The sequence below is a fragment of the Ixodes scapularis genome, unplaced genomic scaffold (assembly GCF_016920785.2).
Source record: "Ixodes scapularis isolate PalLabHiFi unplaced genomic scaffold, ASM1692078v2 PGA_scaffold0__279_contigs__length_252992795, whole genome shotgun sequence".
Classification (NCBI taxonomy): Eukaryota; Metazoa; Arthropoda; class Arachnida; order Ixodida; family Ixodidae; genus Ixodes; species Ixodes scapularis.
In genome coordinates this window covers 27,736,602-27,764,112 of record NW_024609835.1, presented here as the reverse complement: position 1 = coordinate 27,764,112, position 27,511 = coordinate 27,736,602, and the positions used below count along the sequence as shown (strand labels likewise).

Genomic DNA, 27,511 nt, shown 5'->3' with positions numbered 1-27,511 from the left:
TCGAGCATAGGTTCAGAAAAATAAGTAAAAAAAGTTTCTTAGTCAAATTTTAATTTAAACTAAGCTAAAAAAACTCGGAAAATCTTACAAATTTGCTTAGGTTTAGAGTGTCCGTCTGGACCCAAAATAGCGGCGTAAGGTATTTTTCCTTTCATTGTAAAATAGAATATATTAGTGCTCGATTGCATGCAAACTTAAAATTATTTGGTAAAAATAGCCTTTTTTTCAACAGTTTTTCGAAGTACAGAAGGTTTTCTCCAATTCCTTGCAGTGTAGAGCTTGACGTCAGCAGAAATAAATGTAATTCAGCGCTCAAACGTAGCCATCCTTACTTTCAGACGTGTCCCTATTCATATTATTTTTTCAAGCATATCCAAAATATGACGAAAATTGCCGTCTCCTTTGGCGTGGAATGACACAGCACCGAAAGTGTCTATTGGTGGTTTGTTTCGCATGACTTTGATCTACCATTTGGTTGCAAGGTCCCACCATGGTGGAGCTTACAAGCTTCTGCGTAATACGCAAGTGATGGTATTGAAAGAATTCTTCTAGTGCTCGCGTTTGGCCCACACCAGATTGCCGATAACGATAAAACGATGGACTCAATTTCAATACAATAAATGGATAATATTTTTGTTCTAAAAGTACCTGACATTAACCCTTTATGGCATAGAGATTATATTGTTAGACTCAGGGGTACTACATTACCCCGACGATGTCGGTAGGCTGTGGTCAGTTGGTCAGGCATGTGGACCGACGCACAGTGTAACGCGCGCAAAAGCAGCTGTAGTTAACCGACAGCCTCGCGCTTGTCGTTCGGATATCTCTGACTCGCTCACTACGGTAGCCAAGCTTCTGATACCCTAACATCTGGCGCTTTTTCTGTCTTTCACGGGGCGTTCCAAGCGGCATACGACGGCAAATGCACATCAAGCTATTTTGAAATGGGTCATAGAACGATTTTTCTACTTCTTCCTCCTTAGCTTTAATCCTCAACTCAAATGCAAATTGTGAAATCACGTCGCCGTGGCATTCTTCGGCACCGGTGCGATGGCTCCTAGATTTCACCGTGCTTTTTATGCATGCCATAGAAGTTGTCATTCCCCAGTGACGATAAGTTCCGTCAGGGCACTCATTGGCTACGAACGCGAATCCAAATATTCGTCGACGGATTGATTGTTGACGAGCGCATACGTCCGAGTGACGCAGTTCTCGTGTCCAATGCGTGAGCTGGGCTCAGCTGATTTCAGGTTGGCACCGCTGACGCGCTTTGGGAACTGCGGATGTATCATAGTGAAAAGGCGGGGAGCTTTCGAAAGAAAGAAAGTACAAAATAGTTCCGCTATATTTTCAAATGTTCGTGCCGAAAAGCTGGTTGTTGACTTTCTACCCTTTTTCTTTTGGCCAACTAAACGATATGTGATTAATAAAGTCCCAATTTAAAATCATTTATCCCAGCCCAAAATTCGTTTCATGTCCCATTTAAACACGTTTTGCCATCTGTATTTTATATTAAAAAACAAACTGAAACTTGCCTTTACTGAATAGAAAAAGTTGGTCTAATAACGTTATTCATGTGTATCATGTTGATAAGGAATCTCTGGAAAATCTTGAATCGAAGGATGCTTCGTAATTTAATGTCCCGTAAGTTTGATTAATTGACATGAGTTCGTTTTTTTTTTATAATACAATAAGATAAAATCATTTTAAACTTTCTTTCTATTTTAAGATATGCATTATCCTTACAGTTCATTGCTTACTTTTTCATTCATTATATCTAACCGACCATTTACGTAAATTGTCGCGGACGATGGGACGTTATAACTCAAGAAATTTTTTTTTTCAATATTAGAGACTGTGACCTATTAAAAGCTGAATAATAAACTAGCAACTAAAAATATTTGTAATATCGAGACATTAGAGTATAATTGCAAAACAGATTTTTATTTTACATCATTCTATGATGTACATAGAAAAAATTATAAACCGTCAAAAAAGACCAAAACGTCATGCACGGTGGGGTTGCACCTTGAAGTGAAATGTCAAGGTAAAACCAAAGATGTAAACATTTATAACAAAATATGGCAAGAACAGCTTTCTTGTGTCAATGAGTACTCACATATGTCACACCCAGTACCTAGAACACATGTTAATTGGGTTTATGGGTTTATAGGATACAATATTAAGAAACACCGACTTACACGTGTTGATTTAAAAGTTAATAAAGGATTTATTACTTTCTTTCACACGCAAGTTTTTTCTTATTAAAAGGTGTTACCTCCCCCGTTTTTGCCTTCAAATGGCGTTTCTTACGGGAAAAATAAAACTTCATCGGTATACTCTAAACAACGTAACATTCACGGGTTTAATATTTCTCGACTTTACCAGTATGATATTCAATTAATTTATTTTTTTTCGTGAAAGGGGAATGTCAAGATCAAGAGTTGGTTTCTCGCTGGCCCCATGCATGAGGCATATATTCGTGCAAAATATGTTATCAAAATTTCTTTTATTTGATCGATTCGTAATAAATTAACTCGTCGTAAAATATGTGTCGTTTACAGAAACCTGGATTTTAGAGCTGCTATTGTGTCTATAACGCTATAGAGCAATGCGTCATCTCTATGTGTGTGTCCGGCTTGCTCCACTGGTTTGCAGACACGAATCATGCCAACCTTTTCAGAATAGAGTGGTGAAAAGTACTGTCGCAAACAAAGTGGCTGAACGAACCGCCTTAGAAAGATTGCCCAGCTGCCCATAGGTTAAAGTATAATAAATAAAAAAATCAGCAATTGCTGATTCAGCCCATTGCGTTTAAAGGCAATGTTTATACGACTTTTTGTTTTAATCTGAACTAAGTTTCTCCCGCCTTTGGCTTGTATTTAAAATCAGCTACCACTTTTAGGCAGATTAAAAGTAAAAATCGTTATCGAAGTTCCACTGTATAAACCAGCCTCTCAAGTGACCTCTCAACTGATTCTGATAAAATTCGAGCGGCATTAATTTTGTTTTTTTCCTCTGGTAGAGTTCCACCTTTGTGACAAGGACTTCTTAAGAAACAAAAATCTAAAATGGTAACTTTTTTTATAAATAACATCATACCAAAAGTGAATGAACATGACAAACAGAATAAGCCTCTATTGCTCATCGATTTGTATTTAGTGTTTATCTATTTTATTTTCATACCTTCATTATGAATTATAATTTCCTAATGTGGTGAATGCAGGTAGGTCGCATTTTCCCAATACTCTCAAGTCTTCACGGCCACTCTTTTGAAAGCAGTCACCGGAACTTCGATAAATGCAAACGGCTACCTTTTCTTTATTATTATTGAATCGGTTTAAAGTGCATTACTACCAACCGGTAACGAAGCAGAGTGAACTAGTTTATTTGGTTGCTCGGTTTCTTTTTATGCAGCTGCGTATGTTATAGGTAGTGAACTATTTTGACTCTATTTCGTGACCCGAAAAGTCTCGAAATTTAAAAGTCAGACCAATAAAATACTTAAAGCAGATCCTCCGTCACCGGCAAAACAAAACTGCTAACCTCCTGATCCCATTTCATTAACTTGCTTAATATATATCGGTAACTAGTTTTGGTTTGATAACTAGATAACCAGAATACATCTTGTTAACTAGCTTTATAGACCCTGTTAAATACCCCTCGTCCAAAAACAAAACGTATTTGTGATAAAAATCGCTCTCAATCTCCAAAACTATTTTTTTTTTTTTTTTTGTTGGCGAATAGTGTTGCTTCCATCTTTGCTTCGTTGAAAGACATCTTTTTAAACTAAATAACGGTCGCTTGAAAAACGTTTAGAGATATTTTATCCGGCCCTTCGAAATAAATAAAACATAAATAATCCAGATTGAATTTAGGAACGTTTCCACCAATATCGGAACGGCAACCGCGCGTGTGTAATACTTATTTCTGGTTTGAAATCTAGAGAGGGAATTTGAAGTAAGCTATTTATTTTCCAATCCCGTTTTCTGCCCATATCTTTGCACAGAGTTGCAAACGCAGCAAGAAAGCAATTCTCGTTTATTAAATTCTGCCATGAGCGTTCAAATCGGACACTTGATTTAAAATTGGCGAGGCTGTCACCTAAGCCGCTTGCTTGCTTGTTGATTCTTCTTAGTTGTTACCAGAAAGCAAAAGGCGGGAGTGTGAGAAATCGTAATAATAGCTCCACGATAATAAACGGAAACCCAGTGATCATGGCACGCGGTGGATGACGATGGTTGAAAGCGTCACGTAGATCTGTTAACCATTTTGTTCTTAGCCCGAGACTGAGGCAGGAAAAGAGGAAAGTTTCGAAGTAGAAGAAAAATGAACAGTCGAGGACACGTCTCTAACACAGCTCTGTGTTAGAGACGTGTCCTCGACTGTTCATTTTTCTTCTACTTCGAAACTTTCCTCTTTTCCTGCCTCAGTCTCGGGCTAAGAACAAAATGGTTAACATCCACCAGCTCGCCTGCGCAATCACTACATTATCACGTAGATCTGTCTTTGGGAACAAAACCGCCCACACGTTGAAAATTGTAAAAGAACGTTTGTCGTACTCATACCTATAATACGAGAGAGCAGGTTCTCTCTTTCTTCTCCCTCTTCTTATAATAGATATATATACATATATTAGGCAGTTTTGGGTTGTCTGGTAATCAGGAAATAGAACGTGAATTTTTTTTCTTTTTGTTGAGGCAGTTTTGGGTCGTATGGTTATCATAAAATAGGGCGTACAAATAAGCCACATTAAATAACTCCGCGAGAAATTAGAATCCGATAATCTAAATACGCAGATAAATGAACCGAACTGAATGGATTGAAAGGAAGGCTAGGAAAACCCCCGAAAGACAGTAAAGGGCTCGGCGAGGTCCCGATCAGGAACGCTGACCACTGCAGCACCAATCCTCGCTTTTTCGGACTTTTCCACCTGTCTCCGAAATGCAACGAATCAAAATTTATCCAAACAAAGTGGATTTGAAGACCCGGGCTACTGCGTGGGAAGCCGCTATATTCCCTCGCGCGTCATACGCGCGAACTTCGTGTACTACCGACGTGAGATGCCCACTCATTGCTCGTTTGGAGCGCGAGGATCTAATAGCACAGAGCATCAAAGAGGCATTTCTCGGGGAGCCTGGACGTCAGGGCACAGCTTCTGCAGCGGCGAGGACCCGAAACACATCTGTTTTCTCGGGAGAATTGTGTTTCGGCGCCTCGCCGCAGCGTGGCGCCGGTCACGTGGCTCTACTCTCATCCGTTGTCTGCCGCTCCACCTTCTCCATTTCGGCGGTCGCTTCTGTACGCACATGTCTCGCACACATTGAGAATCATCTACAAAACGGGGCGCCTAAAAAGCGGTTCCAAAACCGTGGATCTAGAACAAGGATATATACAATTTTTGGTTTCATTCTTTACTATTACATAACCTTCTCAAACGCATTTTCGCTTCGAGCCATTATAAATGCGAAATCGCTAAAACCCGGCGTTCCGCGGCCATTCAATACCCCGATGACTTGACCCTGATCAAGCCCCTCAGCTCCCCAAGCTCGTACTTGGAACTTCAAGCCGACCTAGATACGTGCCACCGGCGGTCTCTGAACCACCAACTACCGCTAAATGCCACGAAGAGCGTGACGATGACGTTCACCACTGGTGTTAAAAACCTGCCTCATCGGCAGCCCCTCGTCTTGCATTCTGTCTTCGTCCAGCGACGTCTTTCTATTGAACTTCTGTGAGTAAGCTCTAACAAACACCTGAGCTTTGCTAATCACATAGGTATAATACTAAAAAAGGCATGGCCGAGCACTGGACATCGTAACAACGATCACGAGCGGAGTGCCTCCAAGCGCATTTAACCATCTTTACACCGGACTGGTACGGCCTGAGGTGGAGTTTTGCTCCACTGTGTGGAGTCCAAGGTTGTAAAAGTTACTTCAAAAATGAGCCTAAGATATAGTTACAGACTACAAGTACCTAGGTGAGTACCTAGGTACTCGCTCGAATATGTACCTAGGTACAGGTACAGTTACTTCAAAGATACTTTATTTCTTTTCCCCAAATGTGTCAGAAAATATTAGAAGTAAGGCTTTTTATACTAAGAAGGCACACAAAAACGAGTTTAATAAATGTGCCTTATTGGTGTCAACACGATGTCCACATCGGAGTTGAGTCCTCACGTGCCTTATCCCCACGCTCCAATCGGTTCATCAGGGACACAGCTTCCGCTATTTACCATGCCACGCAGAAACCTCCGAAACACGCTTCTTGACGTTCTTGACCTCAAAGCTGGTGCTGACGTCAGTTGGCCCAAAGACGTCGGCCGCCTGAGTCGAGTGCATATGCACTTAACCTTCGCGACTACAAAGAAAAGACTTCAAGCATCCTCGTTTCTTTTTTTTTTTTTTTTTTTTCTTTCGGTAGTTGAACGAAAAATAAGCTTTCTGGTTTCCTTTCGGAATTTTTTTCAGTTTTGATCATTGCAAAATTCGAGTCCGATTTATTGAGTTGAAATTTTAACATATACGCGCTTTGCATTGCTTTAAGACTGTAATGACAATTTATTTTCAATTATATTATACATTGTATTTATGGCAGAAGAAAGCCACCAACAGGACAACATACAGGCAACAGAAACTACGCCCATCTTTCAAGTTATTTCCTCCTTTGTATAGCAGTCAGAGGAGCTTCAAACAAGCGATGAAGTCGATTTTGGTTTCAGATGAGGAAAGCATGTTGCTATTTTCGCTAAACGGACTTCCGAAGCGATTCGATTGATTGGTGTCGCTAGAACGGCATCGCTAATCCGCTGCTCGCTTAAATGATCACAGCCATTCGCTAAAGTGTCGTTCGATGAAACATAATGGGAGGAGCTTCGTTTGCTAAAACGTCATTCGATCAACCCAGTGCCTTCCAGGCTGTACCCAACTCACCATTAATCACGACGCATGGTACTGTGTTAATACTTCCAAATTTATAGTTTCTACCATTTTGGCGAAGTGAGTTAAAAAATACTTGTAAGAAGTAACTTCACTTAGTCACAAGTTACTGGAAAATGTACCTATGATACAGATACATATACCGAGAAATCAAAGTATCTAGGTTTGTACCTTAGGTACAACAAAAGTACCTAGACACCGATTTCCAGTTACTTGTTCCTAGGTGCTTTACAACCCTGGTGGAGTCTCTATCAGAGGTCGCTTCAAGAATCTCTCAAGGGTGTGCAGCGGAGGTCTGCTTATACATTGTACGAAAAAAGTGTCCCCCGGTCTGCGCTGTCCACATACGAAGACCTATCTACATCGAACCTACTCAAAGGTGCGAAATGGCGCAGTCTGGCCCGCCGACGATTGACCGCATCTATTCGCCTCTTCTGTAATCTCGTGGGAACTTCATTTAAGCCATTAGAAGCCCCCCCCCCCCCCCCCGCCCCCCCCCCCCCCCCTCAATTCCCATACCGAAACACTACAGCCGATTTTTGCAAGACCTCTACGTCATCAAGAGATTTACTTATTGCGCGCAGCCAAGATTTGGAGCACACTGCCCCCAGAGGTGACCTCCACAATACCCATCGACCCTGAGGACATTCGAACCCATTGTCGACATGTATCGCGGACAGTAGTCTCTTAGAGCCTTGGCATCAGTGTTTTTATTGTTCACTTTCTATGTTAATGCTACTTTATCTCTTCATTTTCGCGAGTAAGCTCCATTGCCATGTGTATAGATTCATCTCATCATCTGCTTTGTATTTTGCAACACTGGAGTCGTCTTAGGTGCGGGCTCCTGGCCTTTCTGTGCTGTCGCGGCTGTAGGGCCTAAATAAATATAATAATAATAATAAATAATATTAATGGTATAATTTTATTATTATAATTATTTTATGGATGAGTTTACACGAAAGCCAACATTATTATTATTTTATTAGTTAAAGGGGAAAATACTTCACAAAAAGCCTGACGTCTTTCTGTTAAAGTAATCATTCGTGGACGCACGGGAACAATCCCCATGCCTTGAAAAACTAAATTATTATGGTTCTTAACAATCTAAGGGTATGTCTATTTGTAGCTAGAAGTTCCTCCCACTTAAAAAAAAAGATCCGAAACCCTTTTCTTTTTTTTTTTTTTTTTTCTTTTTTTTTGTAGAGAAATGGTTTAACTTTTTAAAGGACGCTTTGCCTCATATAGCTTCTCAATGTGGGGAAGCCCTTGCTCTACACCCGGAAGGGAGGTGGTATGGGTCAGCGTTATACAGGTTCCTCAAAAAAAGGAACAAACGATCGTTTCTCGTTCCTTCTAATTTTGTGCAACACTAATTACAAGTTCCACATGCGGAAAAAAAAACTAGTTTCCGTTACAGTCATAAAAATGTAACGTATCGTTAAATATACGTTACATTTGTATTTTGCTAATTATCATATTTAGTTACGACGAGGAAAGTTTTCTTTTTTTTTATCTATCTCATCAAATGGGAGCATATTAATTTCAATTCCGGATGGAAGGACACCAGGAGAACAAAACACGCGGGAGTGGGGCTTAATTTGTGAATTTATTCACCTTTTAAAATCTCAGGTTTTAACTAAATTCATGTCGAACCAAGTCCTTTGTTCGAACTTGACAACAGCGTTTTCTCGATGCTGCTGTCCGCAAGACGAGAAAGTGGAGAAGAGGGTATGGCTTTTGGAAATAGAGTCTTGAGTATACAAGTCCTTCTTCGTAAAGGTTGGATTCGTTATTCGATTTCAAGGTGGGGGACCCGGGGAGAATGAATAAAGGTTAACGTTTGTGCATCTTTTAAGTGACCAATGTTCAGGATACAAAGGTGTGTTCAATGTCTGGTAACCTATTCTTTTGTTGTAATCGTAAAGGTTGGATTCGTTATTCGATTTTAAGGTGGGGGACCCGGGAAGAATGAATAAAGGTTAACGTGTGTGCATCTTTTAAGTGACCAATGTTCAGGATACAAAGGTGTGTTCAATGTCTGGTAACCTATTCTTTTGTTGTAATTGTAAGTCTCTTGGCGGAGGTTCAGTGATAGCTGTAGTCGGACTTAGATTTCTGGGTGTATGAGGATTCGTCGAAGCAAAAAAGTAACTGAGTTTGAGTCGTCCTTGCTTCTCTGTATTTCCCTTCGACTGAAAGCCTGGCTTTTTGTGCGTAGTCTCAGGCACTGAAAAAAGTATCGATGTCCACTACCTCTCCTGTACCCGACTCTTACCAAGCGAGGGCCACACAAAGTAAACCCTAAGGTAAGTAACCAAAAAAGTTAACGAGATCCAGCTCTTCGTCAGCATATTGTTTTTATACGTCTAGAATTTCCCTCTTTGAAATAAATTTAAAAAAAAACTACCCCACTGGACAAAAACAAGGAACGCCATTCCTTCTTCCGTTTCAGTAAAAATGTAACGCGTTACCGTTCCAGTTCCACCGAAACAAAATGGAATGGCGGCGTTCCTTCGTCTTTCCTAAAAGGAACGCGTTCCAGGAACGCCATTCCGTACAACAGTGCTGTACGTTCCATTCAGCTGGCATGTAACTGCCCTATTAAAACAAAATAACACAATAAAAGCGTTTCCTGACACTGCAGCTGAATATATTACGCGTAATTGTTTAATTATGTTGTTGTTGTTTTTTGCCAAAATAATGTTTTAGTTGATTTTGTTGCCGGCGATTTGTGCATAATGCTTAGGCATATATTTGTACAGATTTACAATAAAAGGTACAGTTCCAAAACAAACGTGCAGTCTCGCGCATTCAGTACATTACAAGATTGTGTGTGTTTTGCTTTTTTTCTTAGCGCGCATTTTTGCACAAATTTGTATTCCGCTGGTGCATGATGTTAGTTCTTGTAGTCACTGGGAGTGGTTCACCATGCTCCGTGCTTCGTGACTGGTCCTTCGGAATTCCCAAGGGCTAACGCCGTATTCCTATTGGCTCCGGGGTGATAGTAGTATGCTCCGGGTCTCTACACACCCTGCGTTTCTTCCGCTGACCGTTTACTATGCGGCCGGAAACTGAGAGGAAGGAAGAGACGATAGCGCGCGGCGGCGTCAGAACGCCGAGCTCTGATTCCAATGATTAGTGGGTAGGCATAAGGCTGGGCCTGCCTTTGTCTCTGCTGCACTCGTGCAACGCGTTAGAATGTAGAGCGCAGGCGTCAGGCGTTCCAAGAGTGAAGTGGACTGAAAGGCAGCTAGCTTTAGGTCTACCCACTAATCCCTCCAACAAGAGCGTGGCGTTCTGACCGTCCCCTCTCGTCTCCTCATCTCCCTCAGTTGCTGCCCGCATAGATATGTGTAACTGGTCTTAGAGTACGGCACCCGTACACTCTGGCGACAGTTTGGCACGCTCGTCCTCTGGGCTTGGTTTGACTTTCGCCACATTCAAGAAACAAAAAGGACAACAAAACTTGTGGGCATTATCTTATCCTCCCTATGCAATATTTTGCGTGAAAAATAAAAACATTTCTTAGGTGCCAGTGATTTTGTTTTTTTATTACTTAAATAAATTCATTTATTGCGTATACGTTGTTTGTTTGCGGTATTTACAAAAGTAATTTAGAAGGCCGACTTGACAAACTAAAAGAAACTAGTGTGCCAGGTTTGTTTTAAATACGCAATGAACCTTAAAGGGAGTTGCTATTTTCTACGTTCCCGTGAGCCGACGTTCACGGGAACGTCGGCTCACGTGGACGGCGGACGCGGAAATTTGTGCAAACTATTTGCGAGCATCTGGGGCCCGCTGAGCTCCAACACCTGTACACTGCGCTGGTCCTGCCCCTATTTGTGCATTGCTCGCCTGTGTGGTGGCCGCAGGGAGCCTCGGCCAAGGCGACACGAGGGACCATCCAGCGGCGAGCAGCTTACGGCATCTATTGCCAAAACCTCCCCAAGCCCTCGCCTTTTATCATGTGACGTCACAAAAACCCAGCACCTGAGAGCAGCCAAGGGGAGTACACTGTCCCACCGACGAGATGTGGCCATCCTACGGCTGCTGACTCAAGATATTAGTCCTGGGATCCCGCATGACCACTATTTTCACTCTTTACTCTGGCGCAACGAACGGACCCGACGCATCAACCTTTTCTTTTCGCGCGGACCCAACGGCAGGGCAACTTATGTTTCCTCCGGGGAGTGAGACTCTGGAGGTCCCTGCCTGACGCCATCACCAGCCAACCTCTTATAAACAAAGACGATGGGACGCAGCTCTGCAAGGCAGCGGCCAAGCACCTCGAAACCAACACCCATGATTGTCTCACCGTGCCTCATCAAACTTTACTCACCCTACCTTTTACTCTCTTCACCATCCCATCATCATCAACGTCCCACAAGTATAGAGCCAACAAGCTTTACATCGCCATCATTGTCTACGTCTAGCTGGCCATATAGGCACATTTGTACCAGCGGCAGCGCATTCTATGTGGCTTATATTTAAACGTACACTATGTATCTAAACGTACAATATATCTGTCTATCTATCTAAACGTACAATCTATCTATCTATCTATCTAAACATACAATCAATCTGTATATCTATCTATCTAAGCGTACATTCTATCTATCTATGTATCTAAACGTACAATCAATCTATCTGTCGAAACGTACAATCTATATATCTATCTAAACGTGCAATCTATCTATCTATCTATCTATCTATCTATCTATCTATCTATCTATCTATCTATCTATCTATCTATCTATCTATCTAATCTATCTAATCTATCTAATCTATCTGTCTATTTGTCTGTCTGTCTGTCTGTCTGTCTGTCTGTCTGTCTGCCAATGTATCTATGTATTTATGTATCTATGTATGTATGTATGTATCTATCTATATATCTACCTCTTTATCTAATCTACCTATCTAACGCAGATAGATGTAACTAGGCATCCAAGATCTATCTAGTCTTTATGTACTACCGAGTACGAATGAAATGCGAACAGCGGAGCGCGTGGCCTACGATCCGTACTGCGCTACCTAGAGGCAACAAAGAACTGATACAACTGCAGGGTGGACAGAGGCCTGCAAGGGTGCACGTCTGCTTCGGTGTGCATAACATTGTAACCCCTCCTTCCACTTGGCAGATTTATCAGTTTCTAGTTGCCTCTAAATTGCGCAGCAAATATCGGAGGCCCCGCGCTCCGCTGTTCGCATTTCAGTCGGTCCCGATAGTGCACTGCGCGAAACTGTTCGAGGAACGCGTTATCGGATTTCATATCGGACAAGTTGGACGGCACCGTTTTATCGCCTAAATTAGTGGCGCCGAGTGATTCCAATCATAGTTCTTTGATTCGCAGTTTCTTAATTAAAAAATGGCTATTGCTCGAGCTCGATAACAGAGTCACGTAATTTACCATTTGAGCTCGCACAAATGTGACCTTCCTGCTTCTGCCAATGCAAATGTTTTAAGTCTCGCACTTTTAGAAAGCTGGAAAAAAAAACTTAGGACAATTTAAACGAGAGCGTGTGCTCACCGAAGTGGAATTCGATACAATTTTTATGTTCATAAACAACAATTTATTTTGGCAACTGTTTCTTTTGAAAAATAAAGAACTAATTCCTCTACCGTCCTTTAATTTATCTTTGTTTTCTCTGCAACATGCGAAGCTATTTTTTGAGCGGTAGAAGAACGCAGTAGGTGCTTGACACTTCAACTGCTCTATCTCTTTACCGTATACAAATACATATTTTCGGTTTTAGTCGTCTGTCCGGGCGTATGTGTTCTGACCCTCCGCGGCTCTTTATTTCCCTTGCACCATTAAAATCGAAGCAACCAGGCAATCGCGTTTCTACGTAAACATTAAATACAGTCATCTCTCGTTAATGTAGCCTCCTTCGCTCTCCCCTAAAATCATTCATACTTTGAGTCGTCCATAATAACGAGACAAACATTCGCGTGTTTATCCAGTCCATCCCCGAAACTTTTGTTTATATAACGGTTTCCATGTTATCGAGAAACGGTCAATGCTCATGCGACTTGGCTACGCCAGCTTTCTGCTTGCCAAGCCCTAATTCGATAATTGAATGACGGAACGGACAAAAAGGCATGTTTGATATAAACGAGGCGAAAAACATTCATTAAAAAAAAAAAAAGCGCTCGAGCCCTCGACAGTCAAGGTACACGCAGAGAAGCTTCCAAACTCCGCCGTCGTTTACGGTCGGCTGCGCGCACTCCAGCCCCGCGGTATCTCTCTCCAACGCGTCAACCCGTATTTCTTTCTCATCAAGCTCAGCAAGAAAAATGACTTCGCGCTAGAACAACAAACAAAACATACAAACACCCCGAAACGCGCATGTATCGAAAACTGAAAGCTATAGGATAGCACGAACAGCGCTAAACACAAGGAGCATCGCAACAAATAACTTCAACAACAAATAAGTGTTGTTTTCCGCGCCCTTCTGCTTCATCCCCCTCCTCTTGTTTTCCCCCCCGTCCGCTCATGGCAGTTTTCCACGCGCATGTATTCGCGCGCATCTGCCATGCCAAAAAAAAAATAAATAAACTCAACGGAACAAAGACGAGGAAACAGCGTCCGAAAATAACGCACGCACACGAACTTCATACCGCGGTTCCCATCTCTTATTTTCTTCTTTCTCTTACAACCGTAGTACTAGCTCACGTGCAGTTACTTGTATACTTATTTATATCCGCGAATGCCTGAGAAATGGGAACAAGTAGCGGAAAAGGCGGTATAGTTCTCCATTTTACTCTCCACTAGGGGGCCAACCAAAACAAAACGAGATTAGAAGCCGCCGCCGCTGGGTGCCGCAAAGCTGGTCCGAAGCACGCTCCGTGGAGCGGCCAAGTTACCGTGCCTGTAAACGGCCCGGACCACGAAACAAAGCACCACCAAGCGACCGAGAGAGAGGGTGACGCGAAGAGCAAGAAAGGACCGGTACGTTTTATCGCCGTGCAGTTTTGCCTTATTCCTGCTCACGGACAGGGCTGGAGCGCTGGAGGGAGGTGTAGGGAAGGGTGAGAGGGTAAAAGGGGGAGGGGGGAAAGAGGGGGGGGGGGCTTGGAAGCTGGTGTTGGTTTTCGCATGCTGTCTTTTTCTTCGTTTAGGCTCGTCTGTGTGCTGTATGGGTATGTGCGGGGAGACTTATCAGAGGGTACGTGAATCTCCTCCGGCCGGCTAGCGAGTGTTTGGGCAAACGGCCACGTCGTTCTTATTTCTTTTGTTACAATCTCGCGTGTATCGTTTTTTGTTTCGTTTTTCTGGTTCCGCATTAACGTTTTCGTTGCCATGTGCTCGCCGTCGGCGTTGCTAGGTTGTGCTTTGACGATGTAGGTGCGCCGCAATTGTGTCGGTCTTGGTTTTTTCTCCTGCGTTGAGTGTGGCTGATTTGTATTTAGCTTGATTGCGCGGTTGGGACTGTCGCATGCTGTCTCTTGTTTTTTCTATTCGTATGTGTTCTTCCTGGGAGAAAATTGTGTGTTGATCTTTTTATAATTCGATACTCTCAACGGGCGCTGGTATATTTACGTAACTGTTTTAAAGCTCTGTTTTGTTCACTGACGCCAACGGCAGAAAAGGCTGCACGAACGATTGGGTAACATAGGCAGGCACACGTTCTCTTCATGCTTGAGCGTGCGTTTAATCGATGAGTATATTTAAACAATCACGTCAGGCTCGTACAATCTACTGTAGTCCACGTTAGAGTTTTACGAATGGTATAGCTTCTAATTGCTTATGTTTTATTGTAACGTCACCGTACCCTGAGTTCGCCAAAATCCACTCGGTGAGATTGAAGAGCAATGTGTTTTTTCGAAGAATGTCCAAGTTGTTCGTCACCGCTTGTATTTTTTATCTTTTGGAACGAATAATTCGCATTGTTTGTTTTTACAAACTGAATAACTTTCGTTCCTCTAAGAACGAGGTTAAAAAAAAGACTGGTCACCGCTTTTTTGAGGGGCAAGGAGGGGTGGTGTAGCACTAAAATGCTGGCGGAACTCATACTGTGTCCGCCATCATAATAGCAGTGAAACATTTCGACATTATTCAAAAACGTCTTTATGCTACTTTCAGCATGCATGTATAAGTACGTCATTCCTGACGTGCATATTTAAGACAAAAATACCGCCAGACTCATGCATAGCATAGCAGGATGTAATGCAAATCTTAGATTTTTTTTGTTTTTTTGTGAACGAGACTCGTGTGTTCACTATTAACTATTGCGGAAACAGGTTTCGATCGACTCGCCAGATCTGCGCTGTCTCCCTCATGCACCCAAGCTGTCACGCAAGTCTGAACCGTTGTTGGCTTTTTCGAGCGAACCAGCCATAATAGCTGACAGCCAAAGCGTCACGTCGTCTTTGACAACCAAATCAAAAGACGCCAGTCGTACGAGACGTCGCAAACATAACAAGAACAGGGTCTAATACAAGTTGTCCTTCAACGGGGTGGTTCATCAGAAAATGAGAAAAAAGGGGATTGCGGAAAGGAAAGTAGGGAGAGGGTGAGAAGGATTGTTTTTATGTTCCTCGTCAAGTTTTTTTTTTATGTTGTTTTCTTGTCCTCGCGTAGGTGTTGCAGTCATGCCGTGGTCCCATTGCTCATGCATAATACCGAAGACATGTGTTTGCTTCACACATGTCTCCAGACAGTTTTTGTTTTGGTACTAGCATTCTGAGAGGTACTTCATACCAGAAAAAAACACGCCTCGTACAGACCATTTTTTGTACGATGTATATAGCAGTGGGACGGCAGCTTTTGCGGTCGCATATTGTGCGTCGGTTTTGCTGCAGGGGGTATTCACTGGGACGTCACATTTCAGCGCGTTCTTCAGACCGCACGCTCAGAACGAGCTGACATTGGGGACTTTTTAGCAAACCGTTACCGTGTTCCGCGTACAGCACACTACCGGAGCCTCTGACGCGTGCTTTTAAGCTCGCGCCCCGCGGTCGCGTTGTCACCCGAGCGCGCGCGCTCGGGTGACACGGGTTTCTCTTGCAAACGCCCGCGGCATCCATCATACGCTCGTTGCCTTCCGCAGTGCTTTGGTTACGCGTGCGCACTCGAGGTTCGCGACATGCCGAAGCGCCATCCAAGGTACGAAGCTGGCGCTGGAGATTGGACAACTGACACAGCTCCCTGCCGTTCTCAGGCAGTCAATGACTATGCGGAGGGCAAGTTCGTCTGCTTCTGGCGCAGGGGTCACGGTGACGTCAGAACGCCGAGCTCTGATTGACTCCCATTGGAATGATAGTGGGGAGGCCTCAATCCTAGATGCCTCGAAATCCAGCCATTATTATTCCGATCGGAGCCAATCAGAGCTCGGCGTTCTGACGGCACCGCAGCCCCTATGCCAAAAGCAGACGACCTTGCGCTCCGCATAGGTGTCTGTATTGATTACTTTAATTCTGAGGAAATAAACGTGTTATATACGTATCTAAAGGGGACCTAATGCAATCCGACGACTGTTACTGTTACCGACTGTTTGTTTTGTTAATTGACTGCGCTCAACATTTGTACACTTCAAGAGCCGAGAGCGCGCCACTGCTTGAACGAACGTGGAGAAAAAAGGTAACGCTTAAAACTCGGATATTATATATTTTACCCTAGTTCCTTTCGATTTTTATGTCGATTAGCGTTGTTTCGGGCCCAAGCGGAATTAGCTTAGTAATTGATCTCCCGAAAGAGACTGACACAAAACACTGATTGTACGGCGTTCCCAATGTCCGTTTAACAATCACCATTAGAAACGAACGCGACTTTGTTACACTGTAGGACAAGAAGAGAGGTGATTCAGTCTACAGCATCAGAAGAACTCAAGCCTTATGTACTTGTTTTCAAGAGCACACACAGTCAGAGCACGCTGTCCGATATCGAAGCGAAAATTAGGCGCAAGCACTACACGCTTCGTTACGTCGCGTTGATATTGTGCGAGGTAGAGCGTACTTACGCCATGTGATAGGCGAGCAGCGGGACATGGACCTCTATGAACGTAAAATGTGGGTTAGGATCCCTAGGAAAAGTGTTACAAAACGCCACGCAAACCGTTACGAAATGTGAAACACATGCCGCAGAGGACGATTTCTACAAAAAAAAAAAAAAAAACAAAAAAAAAAAAACGTAATTGAGAAAGAAAAAAACTGAATTCTTAGCGCCCCCGGAGGGGGTCGAACCCACGGCTCCACGATTTTTGGCTCGACACACTATCACCGCGTAAAAAGAGAAGCTTTTTTTAATTTTTATTATTGCACCAAAGGGGAAACCTTAGAAGAGAAGACAATTCGTCAAAGCAAAGAGGGGGAAGCGAGTGCGTAACCACGTGACCTTGCTATGTGAGTGTGTAGAGCACCGGGGCTCTTGTTTAAACGATTAGGGGATAGACACTTACGAAGCTAGCTGCGCGGGTACTGCAGAGCTCCGTGCTCTGACACCCTCGCGCGCTTTCATTTTCTCCTTTCCCTTAATTTATATACGTATAGCCTTAAACAAAACAAAAACTGCAAGTCCGCCCAAGGTTAGCAAAATGCCGCAAAAAACACATTCCGTGCAGACCGACTTGATCCATCGTATCAAGACTTTTTTTTTTTTTTTTTAGGTGGCGGTTTTTGAAAGGTTTTTTAATCGCTCGTTTTAATATTCGCCGTGATAAAGATTTCTCGAATTGTCGATTAGTAAAAAGACTCTCCCAGAAAATGGTCTTGGACAGCTGCCACATAAGCGTACGATTTTGAAAGGAATTATTTGAACGGAAATGGTTCGCTCGTTTCGACCCGGTGCAAACCAATTCTCTGTAGCCTAATTTTATTCGTGACATTTCTGTTCCGTAAGGAAATTGCACCTGACGTTTTAAAAACGAGGACCGTTTAATTCCGGCGATTCGGGGATAAATTATGCTCTCGTCAAAAAACTCCGAAAGGATAAAAATAAAGCTTATTAAACTGGAGTAAAAGAAACGTTCAATCGATTAATTTTGACAACCAATTTGACAAACCAGACGGTGCGAAAAATATGCGACATACAGTCGTTATATTTTTAAATTATTATGAAATGTACGATTTTTCCTGGTGTTCGTACTACGAAAAAGTTTGACGTAGAAATTTTTGTAACGCGGGAAATGTATGTGCAACTAAACTGAACATAAGACTTTTTGGCTAAACGAATTAAGGAAGCCTTCAGCGCTTACACTCCCCCGGATATTTAATTCCAATGTGACGTGCTTTAATGCATCTATTTTGTTTATGTCTCTGCGGGTTATATGTTGTGAGCAACTCTAACCTTCTCTGTTGTTGTTGTTGCTTTCCTCTACAAATTTGTCTTCTATTAAGATCATTCTTAAAATAAAGCAAATATACATCATTTGCATTCATATACCACAAATTAGAAATTATCGTTCTCCTTCACATTAATTTGTAGCCTAAGTTCACATCCAGATGTGCTTAACGTCATTAACACCCAAAACCATTTTTTATTCAATGGAAATAAAAAAGCTATCTTCATCGATAATCAAACGTTTTAGCAACACTGGAACAATATTTACGATGCGCCAACGCTAAACAAATTTGAAGCTTGTCACCAATCACCTTTACCCATGGCCGACTTTTTGGGAGATTCCGTGGAATAAAATTTTTTAATAAAAATATCAAAATTCTAATTCATTTATGTTATGTGATGCCCAGGCAATTACAGTTCTCGGGAACATTGCGATATGTTGTCAAGAAAAGCAGGAATTTACATTTTTTGTGGATATAGCCCAAAGGAAACTATACACAAAAAACAAAACAAAAAAACATTGTAGAGCCGTGGAATAACAACTATACGCGTCCAAAAGCTTATTTATTGCTCATTATTATTTTATTACTGTCGTCTAACATAGTCTTGGGGAACGTTGGGATGTGTGTTGTTCTTCAGTTGTTGTTGTTGTTGGACATCGGCAAGGATGTCTAATAACGCTGTCTACAAACAAGAAATTTGGGATGCGAACAAACCACGAACCTTGCAGAAACATTGAAAGCAATAAATCAATAAACTAGCATATTAATTAGAATTTTATATTTATAAAGGTATTCTTCAAAACGGGACAAGTTTTTTTTTTTAATTTTTATTCGATGGGCCAGCTAAATAAAAATTACACAACACACAAAAAAGGACAATATTCACATTGCTGGTGAGTGTTTTTTTTTTTTTTTTTTTTTTTGTCTGAGGTGTAATTTTTGTTTCGCTGGCCCATTGAAAACAATGAACCACCTAGCTCAGCTTAAAACCGTGACAAGAAATAAGTTGATAAGGATCGTTGCTTTTATCACAATAATATCTCTCGGGAAACTCATCAATCTTACCGGGAGTTCACCGTGTTTAACTAGTAACGTCGCGTTAAGTTAGTTCGTCTCACTTTGTTAAACTTATAACCTGCTGGCTCTTCAGGGCTGCCAAACATACGGTTAGCTTTGTTGCTTAAAAGCTGGAAGCAATCGCTGGAATCATCGATCGCGCTAAGCGATTACCTTCAAAATTTGCAGGTCTTTCCCTTTGTCTGCCGAAATAAAATCGGTGATGAAAGACTAAAGTTCCCTCGACGCATTGCGGCAGTGGCGGCGTAGCAAAACTGGCTGGTGCCGCGTTCTGCCAAGCACGAGCATGTTGCCCTGAACGACGCTTGCACTGCACGAGCGTGAGTGCCTGGCAGAAACGCTAAAATGCAAGAGCTTGTTTATCTAACTTCTGCTACGCTTCGCTCGTTATATACTTCTCCTCACGTTAGCATGGACTATTGTTAGCCGCGCATGCTAAAAGAGCGAGCTATTTGCTTTGGATGAAGCATCGGCGGCTGCACGAGCGCTCGGGCAGCGAGTGCTCCAGTCCAGGCAGCCAAGGCTACCTGCTCGCGCTTGAACGGCCTTCGCAGTTGGTTGATGCTAAAAGCGCTGTCTACGAACAAGCCTACACGAGGTGTGGGCAGTGCGCTGGATTCGGATACCGTGCTCGAGTACTGCGATTCATCTCAGTGAAAAGGCAGAGAGCCCAAGAAGGAGACACGTTGTTTACAATAGTTTTTGCAGCAAGTCCCGCTTTTGACTGCCTCCCTTCGGGGGCTAGTTTTCTTCCGACCCACTTAGCTATATGCGGTAAGCAAAATTAGAATGCAAATTTTTTTCTCAGCTATTTAGTCTTAATAGCTTCGATACTAAGATACGAGTAAAACGGTGTACGACTCGAAAACAGGTCGCGTGAAAATCATGGACTTGGGTTTACGTATATAAGCCTGTCAATTGGCCGCGCCTTATTTAACACAATTTAAACTGATTTGTCTAAAAGATACAGCTTTATGTTTGTGAATTCGAAAAGAATATGTCACTATATGTCATTTATAACGTTTCTCGTTCATTCCAAACCGTCTCCCTCATGAGAGCGTCCTTAATTTTTTTGAGTAGCAAAGGGTCACTCGGAAAGTAATTTCAGCACTTGAACTTGAGTTTGATATTAAACCCGATTATATTTTATCGTAGAAGAAAATAAAGTAGCGTTTTCCTTGAGAAAGAGTCCCTGGCAGAATAAGTTTCAACCCAGGAAAGTAAACTTGAAAAACAAAAATTGGCAGCCACCTTTACCTTCACAGTCCCACAATTCATAAAACACTTTATAAAAAATTCGTGAGGGAATTGGTATGCCACGTGACGTGTATTTTGGCGCTAAATTTAGCGGGGAAACTGAATGATTGTATAGGGCGTCTTGTCACGTGACGTCGATTTCCCCCGTATAATTAAGCAGGAAAACTGGATTGCTACCTAGGTTGCACGACGTGAGTTTTCCCGCTAAATTGAGCGGGTAACTGAATTGGTGTGAAGGACACGTGACGTCAATTTTCCGCTTAATTTAGCGGGGAAATTGAATTGAAGTTTTGGCCACAAGACGTGCATTTTCCCGCTGAATTAGCGGGGAAACTGGGTTTATTATAGGCCGTGTGCCTTCAATTTACACAATGTGTATAGGCCCCGTGAAGCCCCTTTCTCCGCTAAATTTAACGGAAAATGCACGGCGGGACAAACGGACGGAGGACGGACGGACAAAATTATGGGATTCCCGGGGGTAGCTTTAAAAAGCATTACATGCTTTAAAATCAACATAATACGGGCCTGCCAAGGTTAGGCTTACCACTCTCTAAACAATTCGTCCTTTTCCGTTTTCATTTTCAGATTTCATATGCGGATAGGTATTTTTCCGTGCAATCCTCACTAGGCTCTTCAATACATTCGCTGGTTGCGTACTGCAAGCTGGCTTCTCCTATCAAAGACAATGAGTGCGGTGAAGCACGCTTCGGGGGAAAGGAAGGAGGAATGGCGAAAACGAGTTTTCGCAGTTTATAGCCTCAACCTATGGGGGGGGAGCCAGTTTTTTTTTTTTTTTTTTTTTAACGATATAGAAACCCCAAATTTGCGTGACTGAGGAACTGTCTGATTCCGAAAATAATATGCCTTTGTTACATAACATAAGAAAAAGAAACGAAAGTGGCGAATAACTTTATCACCTTCTACAGCAGTCCGCTGTTCAGCGTTTTTCCAAGACCTACTATTAATAACGCCTAAAAGTTTCGATATCAGCTAAAACAGTCACTGACAAGATGGGAACGGCAGGGAAAAGTTGCAATTGTTTCGCTTCCAGCGCGAGCTTCCTACTTTTGGCATCGCTTCGGCATCTCGCGAACTTCGAGCGTGCACGCGCAGTCAAAGCATGGCGGAAGGCAACACGCGCGTACCGGAGGACGGGCATTCGTACGAAACGTCGTTTCCGTTCTGTCAACGAATATAGCCTAGTTGATAAAGAAAAAAAAAACATTACGCGGAGCATGCTTTGAACAGCACTAGCTTAGTCAAGGCCCGAGGCCTCGAGAGAACTTTGCTTTACACAGAAATAAAACCGTTCTCTCCTGTCTTTGATGCAGCAACCGATAATAAGTCAGCGCTCGCCTCACGTAGCACCCGAAACACTCTTCTCCGTTTCACCATCGTCCCGTAGCCAGGGTTTCGGATGAAGACATTAACCAGGCACCGCTCCTAGCCCCCTAATGACGTTATCTTTTGCACGCTCGTGACGTTATCGTACGCGTCATCAAGAAAGGCTTCACTTTTTTTGTTGGTTTCTCAACCGCCACTTTGTTTCATCCACCGTTTTGAGTGTAACGCGACACAACTTTCGGAGTAACGCCGTTGTAGTAGGGACTTTTATCAAACCGTTACCGCGTTCCGCTTACCGGTACTGGAGCCTTTCAAGCATGATTTTAAGCTCGCGCCCCGCGGTCACGGCATTACTCGGGCGCGCGCTTAAAAGCATGCTTCAAAGAGTGTGCGGTACGCGGAACACGGTAACGGTTTGCTAAAAAGCCCTTACTGCTAGCGCGAACACGAAAGTCATCTGCCACATTTTCGCCCTTTCCTTCGACAGGAGGGAATCGGTGGGTCCCAATTTCATAACTTAGTTTAGGGCACCCAAATGAGCACTTACCACCAGACCAGTTGCCTCCATGACATCATTTCTAATCTAAGATAAAAACAAAACAACGAAAGAACCACAAATCGCGTGCTATTTACTATAATGCCTTATTCACATTGTGGCGGTCGAACCGCATGAGCGGAGCAGCCGCCTGGACATTCCGGTCAGTTTCACGCGAATTCGACGACGAAAACGAGCGCATTCCGCTTCGGGGTTGCGAGTCGAACGCCAGTGTGAATTGAGCATAAAGCCGCAGTCCAACTGCTCGCACGTAACGAAAAAAGACACGGCGTTTGCGCAGACATGAGGACAGATTTATGTGCGGACATACCGTAAGCACGCTCGAAGCACGGTTGCTTTACACATATATGTGTGCTTCGAAACATGTCTGCACACAAATTTTGTGCAACCAATGTGATCGTCCTACAAGAAAGAAACAGTGCCGGAAGGCTGTCTTTTGTATTATCTATACAAGCAGTACGAGCGGTGGCTTAAGGTTATCGCGCTCTGTACAGAGTGCGGCAACATGAATCGACCCTAGCGGCGTTCGGACCACGGTGGCATACGAGCCCATACGGGTAAAATCCGGGTAAGTGAAGCTGTCAAGAGAGACTGCCATATTTCCTATTGTCGCAGTCTGGCAGCCGGCTTTATAGCTTGGCGTACAAAAGGCGCCTTGTGCGGCATTTTAGCCCGTTTTGGCTAACACTCAACTGCACGAGCTCATGGTGGCCGTTCAGTATACGATTACGTCAAGCTGTGCCACGAGGGTCATGCCTTTTTTTTTTCCTTTTTTTTTTTTTTTTTTTTGCTAGGATCAACGTTGCGCCAGCGTCGTGGGGAGCAAGAAACGGCAGCTCGACCCTGAGGAAGCCGCCTTGACATGCGGTGGGGACCGCGCCTCTTTCCAGTTGAGGGACAGGCGGAAAGAAGAAGTGGGGGGTGGGGAGAACTCGACGCCAAAGCCTCCTTCCGTATTGATCAGCTTCTGTGAGAAAGCGCACGCCTGCCACCCCTCGATGAAAACGAGGAAGACAGCGAAAGAAAACCCCAACAGTAGATCCAAGTGGTGTGGGGAAGAACCAAACGCGAATCAGTTTGGGAAGGAGACGGGCGTGTCCTTTATCTTCTAAAATATCAAAGCATTTTTAAACTTTGGGAAAAAAATGAAAGTTGTCGTTGGCTTTCAGGAACTAGCTCATTCCCCATCCTGCCGCACCAACTTTCAGGGAAGAATGCGTTAAACTGAGACATGACGTGAACTAAAAACAAAACAAAAACGAAACACGCTCTCTCATTTATTCAGCCTTGACCCCGCGTTCGTCGTCTTTTTGCGATTTCCAGCGCGTAAGGCGGTAACAATCCGTTTCGGCGGCAGCAAGGCCGTATTCGATTCACTCCGCCACTTCACTCACCGGGTGCGACGGTCTGGTTGGCGGGCGATGCCGACGGAGCGGCTGCAGCGCCATCCAGGGCAGCGTTCCGAGGCAGCCAGCCGCCCAGGAAGAGCGGTAGCAGTAACACGGCCCACGGTAGCATCGTTCACTCCGAGACAGGGACACGTTTGCAGCGAGAAGGGAATGGACGGTCCCGTGCTAAGTCCGGCCGAGGGCCATGCCGTGGTAGTCGCGCGAGCACTCCCTCCACTGCGACACACCGCCTGCGTCGGTGGCCCGGACGCAGAACCAACCCGTGCCCTGCGCTGCTCTTAGTTGCTCGCCACACCGCCAGGGGAGTTGCAGCGCCGCCCAAACCGCCATATTGGACTTCTGTTTGTGATTTTGCTTTGGCACGACCCGGTTAGAACGCTGCGCTGGGAGCCTAGGTAGGGAGCCCCGATTTAAGAGAGGAGGCAGCTGTAACCACGAAGAGCGTCAGAGACGTAATGGCAGACACCTTCCCCACAGATTGCTTGTTAGTGCGCATGCGTGAGTTGGCGCGTGGTGAGAAGGATTGCGAGCGGAGAGGCTGAGCCAAGTTCGGAGATGCTTGGGGGCCATCCCCTCTGGAGTCTCCTCCTTGCAGCTCCTTTTGCAAACGCGGCCCATAAACCACGTGACCACGATCGAGTGGCTGGAGACACTCTAAAATCTAGGCACACTAAATGAACGGGTGGACCAAGTGCCGCCATCTGTAGTTGTGAATGCGAGGCTCCTGTCTAAAGACACTGCCCCATCATAGCTCCAGTCCACCCTTTTTCGAGCGGTTGGAACTTGGAGAACCGATCGGAGCAACTCTCCGGAAATCGACTGAGACTGGTAGCCTCAGCGGTCCAAGGAAAGCGACAGGATATCGGCGATCTCCTTTGATTGGGACCTTAATTTTTCCAGGTTTGTGTTTTGCCCAAAGTGTTCGAATTCATTTCGTCTCGTGTATCCCTTTCTTGTGCCTACGTAGCGCGCGGAACAGTTTATCAAGGTTTCTGAAGAGCCGGAAGACAAATTTCGTTTTTTGCAAATAAAGAACCGCTCTGCCAGCGGTTAAAAAAGCTCTAGGAGTAGTATACGTATATATACATATACCGATTTCTGAAATGTCTTTTCATATTATTATGTATATATAATATATATAAATATATTTATATATATATAAAGACCGAAACCTTATCTTTCATTTTATCACTGCAGTATGCAGATATCGCTATAGTGAAGTCAACTTTTGACACATTTTTTCTAAAAGCCGATCCAGCAAAAGTCACAACTAATCGTATCAGTGCTTTGAGTGAGTGCAGATACAAGCAGCGTGCTCATGAAAGCAGTGTACTTTCATGACCCATGCATCCTAATTAGTGATGAGGCGAAACGTTTTCCGAACCGGTTTTGAAAAGCTTCCGCAAAACGACCGAACCCGCGGTGTTTCGGATAGGTTTGGATAGTTTCGGAGCGTTGCCAGAGTTGCCAGACCAGATTATTGAGCGTTGCAACTTTTTTTAATAAAACAATCTTATATACCATTTTCAAGAACTAAAACTTTAAATATAAATACCTAATTCGACCAAAAAATTGTTCAGATGAAATCTTAGATGCACAGAAATAGAATAACAGACAACAAGACGCAAAATATTTAGACTTTGTGTCGTTGGTCGAAATGGTTTCGATTTTGTAACTTCCATAGTCGCGTCGTCACGTGACCAAAACAAAAAGGTACCGGTAGGCGTAATCAATCATCACAAATTCCAAAGCTAGTTTTCGTCGCATCAGTAGCTCGACGACGTGTGTGGTGTTCGTTCCAAGCGCCGGGAATGTTGTGGTTTACGATGACACATCACAGGTGGCTTCTGGAAGTGACTGTGTCGGAAGACCTCCGATATCTGTGTTATGCAATCGAGAATATGCGCACGTGCTGCCCGAGACCTCCTGTACTGTATACAGGTATCATGTTTATAAGAAATAAACGCTGTAGATATAGGTACAGTTGGTTCCAACTGTACCTAGATCGACGCGGGTACTTATGTACGTTTCAAAGGGGTCGCACCGAGCGACTATTTTCCATAGCATGCACAGGCTTCAAACAAATTGCGAAGCTAAAACTATTTGTACAGTATTAGGGGCGTAGCCAGAGGGGAGGGGGGGGGGGCTTACGGGGCTTCAGCCTCCCCCCCTCCCCCAATATCCAGCTGACGGTATAGTATACACATCCATTTTGACCCCCCCCCCCCCTTCCCTTTTTGCACCCCAAGTCATGGACATCTCAGCCACTTCAGCCCCCCCCCCCCCCCCCCCTTTCCCCACTCTTCGAGAAAGACTCCTGGCTACGCCATTGCACAGTACCGATTAACGAAGTTTGCTTCGTTTGCCGTCACTATCTGCTACAGTGGCTGTGTAACTCATTTCTAGTTCTTCAGAAAGATACTAATTCATTGCTTACCCAAAGACGTTTATTGCTTGTGCATCACAGTTGGGCACGTTTCACGCAGAATGCTGCGCTGAAGACCAATGGCAGCGTTTTTCCAGAGTGAAAATGGAATCTCCGATCAGTCAACCGTGATTCGTGACAGAAATGCACACACTGCACCAGAGTTCTGACACTTGGACACGCACAAGCTACCAAAGAGGTTTGATTTTTGAGCTCCTGCCGTCAAACTGGCCGTCACTTCGAGCACGGATCAAGAACGCGCTCGATAGATCGACACGCCCACAAACCTCAGCAGAGGTTCGTAGGATTTACAAAAGTCTCCTACATTCCGCTGGCAACCTTCTGTATAATGCTATAACGCAGAAATTAAACCGAAAACCGATCGAATGTTGGTTTGCATCAATGTTTAGAGTCATGAAACATTCACAACGCCCACAAAACCGAAAATAACAACACGATGTTGGCTAAATAGCGACGAAACTGCCGAACGAAATGTCGGTTGTTTCAACCGACATTTCGTTCAAAGCGTTCCGAAATATTTTGAAACAGTTCGAAACCGAACCTTTGGAGTTTCGCCCCATCACTAAATCTAATGCGTTGCACCCTAAGCCTCTTTCACTTTCTTCACCCTTCGAAATGGAGCCTGGATCTGGCTTACTCATGGCGGCACTAATTGAACTCAACTGCTTCCTTTAATGGCAGCTAGGTTTGTACTCTTTTGACCATCGGAGGCTACATCCCGTCAATGGCAACATTATCACTGCAAATTTCATTCTACTCGTCGTCGAGCTTGAGGTTTGTGACGCCGTGAGGGTCTCGCCCCACAAAGAGAACACACAACGAACAGTGCTCGCAAACATGTCCAACCACCGTTAGAAACCACCTTCTTGTTTTCACACTTGAACATCACAAAAAGTACTGCGAAAGGTCGCTTGGGTCGCCAAAGAGCACATTCGGTATAGTTGGCGGACAAGTTTCTGTGTTTGTCGCACTAGTGCCGTAACAGATGGACACCATAGGGAAAGCTTCAAACGTGCCACAAGCAGGCGGCCAATTTCCTTTTCTTTGTGGCCCCGATTGTTCTGGGGACGAAAAACTAATTCGGTGTTGCGTAATGTAGGCGGCCAAGGTACGCGCTGAGCAGTAAAGTCAAAAGAGTGAGAGATGAGGTGACTTCATTGGTAACCGTCAGTGGCGTAGCCAGGATTTCTTTTTTTTTGGGGG

At 43.9% G+C, this 27,511-nt stretch overlaps 1 protein-coding gene across 1 annotated transcript in view; it reads right to left on the bottom strand.

Moving 5' to 3' along the window:
• Positions 1-23,971, bottom strand: part of LOC121047616 — a 215,178-nt gene extending 191,207 nt beyond the window's left edge. Inside the window, exon 1 of the mRNA XM_042291585.1 lies at positions 23,848-23,971. Coding sequence (XP_042147519.1) covers positions 23,848-23,971 — 124 coding nt within the window. The remainder of the gene's footprint in view (positions 1-23,847) is intronic.
• Positions 23,972-27,511: the final 3,540 nt, after the last annotated feature.